The 8,410-nt window shown below is 65.1% G+C and overlaps 1 protein-coding gene across 2 annotated transcripts in view; it reads left to right on the forward strand.

Annotated features, from left to right (window-relative positions):
- The window catches only part of OLFM1 (olfactomedin 1), a 29,560-nt gene extending 21,825 nt beyond the window's left edge, over positions 1-7,735 (forward strand). For both annotated transcript variants that reach the window (XM_081102952.1, XM_081102951.1), the window contains exons 5-6: positions 3,581-3,687; positions 6,114-7,735. In XM_081102952.1, coding sequence (XP_080959078.1) covers positions 3,581-3,687; positions 6,114-6,788 — 782 coding nt within the window. In that variant the 3' untranslated portion in view covers positions 6,789-7,735. The remainder of the gene's footprint in view (positions 1-3,580; positions 3,688-6,113) is intronic.
- The last annotated feature ends 675 nt before the right edge of the window (positions 7,736-8,410 follow it).

The following is an 8,410-nucleotide window of genomic DNA, read 5'->3' on the forward strand; positions in this document are numbered from 1 at the left end:
ATGACCCCGAGCTCCCTGCCACCTCTCTCTCTCCAGACCCTCCCCCGGGGGTCCCTCTCGGCCTCTGACGTCCAGAGCATGTGGGGGGGAGGGGCATTTGTTATTTTTGCCCCAAGATAAAACCTCCACACTTTTCAATGAACGGATCACGGAGCAAAAGGGAAATTCAGAGCAAAATGTTATGCATGGTGAGAAGCCAGGCCTTTGGAGGGGGCGCCCCGCCCAGACGAGCAGGCTGCCCGCCCCGCCCTGCCTGGTTCAGAAGCTGCCTGAGCTCAGCCGATGGCGTCAGCGCTCAGGGCTGTCACGTGGTCCCCCTCAGGCTGCTGAAGGGCTCGCTGGGGAGTAGAGAGAGGATGACGAGGCCCTTGGAGACGTTCTCCTCGCTGGAGGGCAGCCACCTGATGTCACCTCTGGTTTCTTTTTTCAAAAGACCTTGATGTTTAGAGAGACTGTGAAGTGGGGTCTGCAGGTGGGGCCCAGTGTCTGCAGGTGGGGCTTGGGGTCTGCAGGTGGGGCCCAGTGTCTGCAGATGGGGCTTGGGGTCTGCCGGTGGGGCCCAGTGTCTGCAGGTGGGGCTTGGGGTCTGCAGGTGGGGCCCAGTGTCTGCAGGTGGGGCTTGGGGGTCTGCAGGTGGGACTTGGGGGTCTGCAGGTGGGGCCCGGGGTCTGCAGGTGGGGCTTGGGGTCTGCAGGTGGGAACTGGGGTCTGCAGGTGGGGCCCGGGGTCTGCAGGTGGGGTTCGGGGTCTGCATGTGGGGCTTGGGGGTCTGCAGGTGGGGCTTGGGAGTCTGCAGGTGGGGCCCGGGGTCTGCACTGAGCCAGCACCAGGCAGACGGGGATGAGCCAACTGTGAGATCGGCTGGGGAGGCAGGACGCGTGACCGACAGCCATGTGACTCTCCCGAGGCAGTAATCACTTTGGGGGTCAGCCTCTCTCCATCTGAAGAAGGCGGAGGGGTCCCTGGGCCCTGGGGTGACAGTGCGAGGCCATGGGTGTCATTTACATCACTCGCTCCTCACCGGCCCGGGAAGGGGGGTAGGTAGGTGGGCAGGTAGATAGATAGATGATAGGTGATTAATAGAGTTAGATAGATGAGAGATAGACAGATGGCAGATGATTGATAGAGATAGACAGATAGACAGACAGAAGGACAGATGATAGACAACCGACTGATAGGTGATGGACAGATAGAGACAGACAGCCTGGCAGGTGTTCCTTCAGCTCAGGACCTTAGGACCCAGCTGAAGCCTGAAGCCGTGGCTGCTTGATCTAGTCTTCCTTTTAGCCTCACGAGCTGGCGCCCTCAGCAGCCGGGCTCCTGGCACAGAGGTCCCCGAGGGAGCGGGACGGAAGGCAGCCCCGCGTGGCGCCCGCGCTGACAGCTGTCCGAGGCCGCCCTTCCTCCCCGCCCTCTGCTCCTGGGGGCTGGGGGCTGGGGTGCAGTCTGCTGGGTGCCCAGGTCCAGGGCGTGAGACACCTGCGCGGGCGCTTCCGGAGCCTCCTCTCCCCGCCCCTCGCCCTCCTCCGCATGCGCCCTGGCGCTCGCGTGATGAGAGAGGGACACCTTCGTGAACTGATGTGCCACCCACCCCCGCGGCTCTGCCATGGGTTAGAGCCTGTGGTTCCCGAGGTCCTGGCAGAGCCCGTCTGGACAGAGAAACAAAACAGCTCCTGACTCAGGCGTGCGGAGCGGCCCGGGCAGGTTCCGGGCTCCTCTGGGGTGGGCGGGGAGGGGACAGGGAGGGGGCAGAGCGGGCTGGCCCTGCTGCGGTCACACCTGCCCTGCGGTCACACCTGGCCCTCCCCTTCCGAGCAGCCACAGGCCGGAAGGTCCTGCACAGGCAGGACGCTGTGACCGGCCCGGCAGCCCCTGACCTGGCTTCGCTGAGGTGAACCCCACGTCCTCTACATCCCGGTCCAGACAAGAGTAACAAGAGTAGCGGGGCCTCCACTGGTCACTTGCCATGTCGGGCGCTTGCGTGTCAGGCATGACCCCGGAGTCAGGTGTGTGCCGTGTCGGGCGTGCGGCGGCTAGAAGCTCCCAGTGCCTCCTGCTGTGACCCCACCATCCTCCCAGGCAGTGTCGTCGCTGCCACAGGACACTGTCTACGCCACACGCCGCCCCCATCCCTCTGCCGGGACAGATGGCGAAGCCGTGGCTGGCGAGATTTCCTGAGGGATGGATAATTTTACCTCTAAGTGCCTGAGAGATGAGTCACTCACTCACTCAGTCATTCACTCAGTCATCCACTCGCTCACTCATTCATTCACTCACTCACTCATCTACTCACTCAGTCATTCACTCACTCATTCACTCATTCATTCATCCACTCACTCATTCACTCATTCATTTGTTCACTCACTCATCTATTCACTCACTCATTCACTCATTCATTCATCCACTCACTCATTCACTCATTCACTCTGGACCACTCCCAGCCGAGTCTTGGGGAAACAGAAAAGGGCAACAAGCTTCTTGCTTGGGACCAGGAGACCACACACTATGTCTGTGGCCGCAGGAAGTGTGTGGTCGGGGAGACGGGGGTGCTCAGAGGGAGAGGTCTCTGGAAGAGGCATCCGTTTGGGTCCAGCCAGGAAAGAGGCAGGGAGGGGGTGGCATACCAGATGGAGGAGCGGCTAGAGCACCGGTGTGGGGGCCAGTGTCGGGCCAGGCCTCTAGCTGAGCGGGGCACTGACCCGCCCTCTCACCTCGGAGTGTGATGCGGAGGGCAGAGTCGGTCTCCTGGTCCCTGGGCCAGGCCTGGAGGGAGGGAGGGCGGGACAGAGGCCACCGCCTCGCAGCTCAGGGCTCAGAAACACGCTGCCCTGGAGGCTGGCGGAGGTGCGGTCACTGCCCACTGCAGCGGCTGTGCGCACAGGTCCGCGTCGGTGGGACAGGTGGGGTGGGCACGACGCGGGGGCCGCCAGAGGCAGCCTGGGAGGCCACGGGCTGTGGGGAGGGCAGGGCTGAGCCAGGTGCTGGTTCTGGCCGCAGCCGTGCTGCGGGGCCCTGAGAGCGCCCCACCTCATCTCCAGCCTCCACCTGAGCGGGGGAGGCCCGAGGTCACGCCCAAGGTCCGTCCGATGCTCGCTGACCCGTCAGTGCCCAGAGCCCCGGCCCTCCGGCCTCCGCTCCTCCTCCCGCAGGAGACACGCTACCCTCCAGGTGGCCCGTGGGAAGGCGGCGGCCCTGCCCAGGTCTGGTTCTACCCGACGGGAGGGGCCGGAGCAGGGGCTGGAGCAGAGCCGCCTGCTTCTGCTTCCTGACCCCGTGGCCAGTGTCCTGCGTGGAGCCTGCTGCCTGCCACAGGCACCGGACGGGCAGCGCCTTCTCCCCGCACCCATTTCCCCAAGAAAACCAAGCTTGGCTGCTGACCGCCCCCCAGAGGCGCTGCTGGGGCTGCCCCTCCCTCCCCACTGCCCCGCCTCAGCTGCTCTTGGTTCCTGAGGCCCGGTGTCTGCAGGAGGAGCCAGGGCGTGAGCCGCTCGCTGTCTGGCTGAGGTCCCAGGCCGGGAGCGAGGGGACCCGGCACCCACAGCGGCCGGACTCCGGCTCACCTGCGCCTGCTCTCTTGCAGCCTGCGGCAAGCTGACGGGCATCAGCGACCCCGTGACCGTCAAGACGTCCGGCTCCAGGTTCGGGTCCTGGATGACCGACCCTCTGGCCCCCGAGGGCGACAACAGGGTGAGTGCCCCTTCGTCGGGCCCGGGGCGGGGTGTGTGGACCAGGTGTCCTTGTGGGGCCCGCTGGTCTCCTGCCCGAGTGTCTGGCTCTCACGCCGGTGCCAGTGCGTCCACCGCCCGGCAAAGCAGCCAGGGCCTGTGCGAGCGGAGCGTGGCGCCTGGGGGGCACCGACCAAGGGCGCGGTGTGGGGAGGAAGAGACCCACCTCCTACCCGCGCCCGCCCTGCGCACACAGCCGCCCGCAGACCTGGTGGGATCCGGGAACCAACAACGCTGGCGCTGCAAGCGCGCCTCTCGCCCAGCGCCCACCCCCTCGCTGTCCCCCTGAGAGCGCGCGCTCTGCCCAGACAGGGGATCGGGGCTCTGAGCCCGCTGTGTGCCTCCCCGCACGCGTGGCGAGGGCGTGGATTCGCCTGCCGTCCAGGTGGTGACGGGCGCATTTGATCATTAGAGAGCCACTTGCTCCAGGAAAGGCAGGCGGTGACCAGAGGGGAGGAGGGCTGGTGGGGGGGGGGGCGGGAATGCTGGGCGGCAGTGGGCGGGCCAGGAGCTCAGGACGGCCTCCACCTCCCCCACGGAGCGCCATGTCCCCAGGCCCTGCCATCGGTCGGGAAGACACCTTGGTCTGTTTGATTGTTTCCGTCCTCCCGTCCAGTTCTGCTTACACACACGCAGGAGACCAATAACTCGCTTCCAGAACACACACAAAATCAATGTCAGCTCCGCGCAGGCTGCGAGGAGGGAGGGCGTGGTGGGAGGGGTGTGGCCAAAGGCTGGGGGCGAGGGGAGGGTGGGGGACCCTGGTGGGGCCGCCTAAGCTCCAGGGGCCCCGCTGCCCGTGTGCTGAGCAGGCAGAACAGGGTCGCTGGGCATGCCTGGCGTCCATGCTTCCGCGGCTCATTTATTAAGCGCCAGCTGGATGCCTGGTGCATGCTGGGTGGGGCGCTGGTGTCCTGCACCAGGTCTCAGCAGGGACCTGCCCGAGGGCTTCGTTGGCACCGAGGCCTGGAAGCTCCCTCCCGACGCCAGGCTCTCGCCCCCTGGCCCCTGCCAGGCTGTGCACCCCCAGGAGACACGTGCGCTCCAGGGACCCTGACCCCCCACACAGACCGTAGCTCTGACTGTGGAACCTTCTAGAGCAGCGGTTCTCCACCTTCCTAATGCTGCGCCCCTTTAGTACAGTTCCTCATGTTGTGGTGACCCCCAATTTCATTGTTACAAATTTAACATAACTAAAGCATAGTGATTCATCACAAAAACAATATGGAATTATATATGTGTTTTCCGACGGTCTTAGGCGGCCCCTGTGAAAGGGTCGTTCGACTGTGAAAGGGTCATTCCACCCCCAAAGGGGTCGTGACCCACAGGTTGAGAACCGCTGTTCTAGAGTCTAGCGTCTTCTTCTGCTGGCAACCTTGGAAATGGGTCAATGCAAAGACCCGGGCAGCCCAGAGCCGTGTCCTCGTCCAGGGCCCAGGCGTCCACACCCTTCCCAAGGCCGTCTCGTGGGCCTGGGCTTTCATACACGGATGGACTCCTTCCTTCCCCAAATAAGTATGAGCACCTACTGTGCGCCTTTGGCCAGGGAGAGAGCAGTGAGCAAGCAGGGGGCCCTGCAGACCCACAGCCGGAGGCACCCACAGAGGGCTGCCTGGGGCCTTGCCACCCACAGGGGACTCGGTGCCCTGGGCCTTCGGTTCCACCCCCCCTTCCTGGCCGGTCCCCAAGCGGATGCTGCTCTGTCTGGGGGAGAATAGTCCCGTCCCCTTTTGAAACGTGCCTGAGCCTCTGGCCGGTTTGGCTCAGTGGATAGAGCGTCGGCCCGTGGACTGAAGGGTCCCGGGTTTGATCCCGGTCAAGGGCACGGACCTCGGTTGCGGGCTGGAGCCCTGGCCCTGGTCGAGGCTGGTGCAGGAGGCACCTATGCTGTGTCTCCCTCCCCCCTTCCTTTCTTTTTAAAATCCTCACCCGAGACCCAAGGGTATTTTCCCGTTGATTGTTAGAGAGAACGGGAGAGAGAGGGAAAGACAGAGGGAAACATCCATGTGAGAGAAACACATGGATGGGTTGCCTCCTGCACGCGCCCCAACCAGGGCCAGGCCGGGGAGGAGTCTGCAACCGAGGTACGTGCCCTTGACCGGAATGGAACCCCCAACCCTTTGGTCCAAAGGCTGACGCTCTATCCACTGAGCCACACTCGCCAGGACTCGCCCTCATTTCCAGTCTCTCTAACAATCAGTGGAAAACATCCTCAGGTGAGGATGAACCGAAACGCAAAAGAAAGGAAGTGCCCTGAGGGTGTGGGAGGGGCCGTGCATCCTTCCCTCTTCATCTTCCCCTCCCGGCTCCTCTCGTGGGGGCGGCGCTGCCTGGGGCGGAGCCGCCGGCTCCCTGGGCACCGCTCACGGCCGTCCGCTCTGCCCGCAGGTGTGGTACATGGACGGCTACCACAACAACCGCTTCGTGCGCGAGTACCGGTCACTGCAGGACTTCATGACCACGGACAACTTCACGTCGCACCGGCTGCCGCACCCCTGGTCGGGCACGGGCCAGGTGGTCTACAACGGCTCCATCTACTTCAACAAGTTCCAGAGCCACATCGTCATCCGCTTCGACCTGCGCACCGAGAGCGTCCTGAAGCAGCGCAGCCTGGACTACGCCGGCTACAACAACATGTACCACTACGCCTGGGGCGGCCACTCGGACATCGACCTGATGGTGGACGAGAGCGGGCTCTGGGCCGTCTACGCCACCAACCAGAACGCCGGCAACATCGTGGTCAGCAAGCTGGACCCCGTGTCGCTGCAGGTGCTGCACACGTGGAACACCAGCTACCCCAAGCGCAGCGCCGGCGAGGCCTTCATCATCTGCGGCACGCTCTACGTCACCAACGGCTACTCGGGCGGCACCAAGGTGCACTACGCCTACCAGACCAACGCCTCCACCTACGAGTACATCGACATCCCCTTCCAGAACAAGTACTCGCACATCTCCATGCTGGACTACAACCCCAAGGACCGCGCGCTCTACGCCTGGAACAACGGCCACCAGGTCCTCTACAACGTCACCCTCTTCCACGTCATCCGCTCCGACGAGCTGTAGGGCCCCCGCCCGGAGCCAGGCCACGGCCCCGCCCGCGTGGAGATCCCGCCACCGCGGCTGCCAAAGTGACCCTCGCGATACCGATCGCACGGATTCGGGACGCCCGGCCGCCGCCTGGCGCGGGGCATCGCGCGCGGGCACGGCCTCCGCGTGCCTCCGGCTCCGGCCGGAGGGCGACGGATTTGGGGAGAGGCCCCCCCCAACTTTGCAGCTGGAACTGCAGCCCAGGGCTCCCCTCGCCCCCCACCCCTTCAGCCCCCTTTTCGGTCACATGACATACTAGAGCAGTAAGGCGTGTCCGCGGCCAGTTCTCGCCCAGGACGGCCCGCTGTTAGGATCGCATGGACTTTCCTTAGGTCGAGGTCGGTGCCGGTGGGCGGCTCGGCGTGGCCCCCGGGCTCCCGGTCGCGCTCGGCGTCTGGAGGCTCGACGCGGGCTCCTCTGGCGCGTCCCCGTCCCGGCGGCTGCTCCTCGACCACGTGTCGTGTCTTAGATTCCCGTGCGAGGCCCCGTAGCCTGTGCCCCTTGTCCGTGCCCGCGGCGGCCGGGCGCGTGGCGCGTGTGGCGGTGCCCGCCGCGCCCGCCGTAGTGTGTTGTGCAGTGTCTTGTTCCTTGAGGTGGTGCCCTGTGCGTGGTTTGAAGTGGGTGTTGTCATGCGATGCCGTAGTTTGGACCCGTAAGTGGGTGGTTCTTGTTGCTACAAAGAAAAATAATCCTGTGTTCGCCCTTGTAGAGAGAGAGCCCAGTTCACGGCGAGGTGGTCAGAGGGACGGCTCTCGCCCAGTCCGACCTCTGACCCGGTGACCCCGGGGAGAGGGCTCGCGGGAGACTCGTTTCCGGCGGGCAGGGAGTGTCCGGGGCACCGAGTGCGGGACGTACCCTTTAAGTAGAGAGAGGGAACTCTGCTCTCCAGTTTCCTAAGGAACAATAAACGTAGTCGGAGACTTCGTGTGGCTGCCCTTTCGCGTCTCAGGGTGTAACCGATGGGTCTCCCGGGTCCTCGCAGACGCACATGGTCCCTCAGCAGGGGGAGGGAGGTCCCCCCTTCCGGGAGTTGACAGTGGACATGTTCCCTCTGGGTCTCTGACCACCCGTCCCCCCAAAATCCGGAGCCGAGCGATCATCTCGGAGCTCCCTTCCCCCCGTGGGTGAGCAGGAACCAAGGCTCCCCCCAGGACCCCCTCCCTCACCCACCCCCCGCCTGCTAGGCTCCCCCAAGGCTCAGCGGGAAGGAGTCGGGACAGGCGCTCCCTGTACGCGTGGCCGGTACACCGGCAGGCCTGTCAGCGGGTGCAGGGGACCCAGGCCCTCCCTCACTGGCCAGGGGCTCCCCAGGGGCTGGTGGGTCCAGCAGGGCAGCGGTCAGCCCGTCTGGGGTCTGCCCCCCCCATGGCTGTCCTGTCGATTCCAAGCGGGGCCCTGGCTGAGCAGGCCCTGAGGGTTCTGAGGGGCCACGCCCGGTCCCCCAGCCCATCGGAGGGGCCGGGCCTCGTGCCGCCGGAAAGGAGCATTGCACGTCCTTCCACCAGACAGCGCTCGCGGCCGCGGAGGTCCAGGTGGGCGCGGCCTCCCTCCCTCTGCCCGGGACAGGGCACCAGGTGCCAGGACAGGGGTGCGGCCCC

Source organism: Myotis nattereri, assembly GCF_964212035.1.
Source record: "Myotis nattereri genome assembly, chromosome: 12".
NCBI lineage: Eukaryota > Metazoa > Chordata > Mammalia > Chiroptera > Vespertilionidae > Myotis > Myotis nattereri.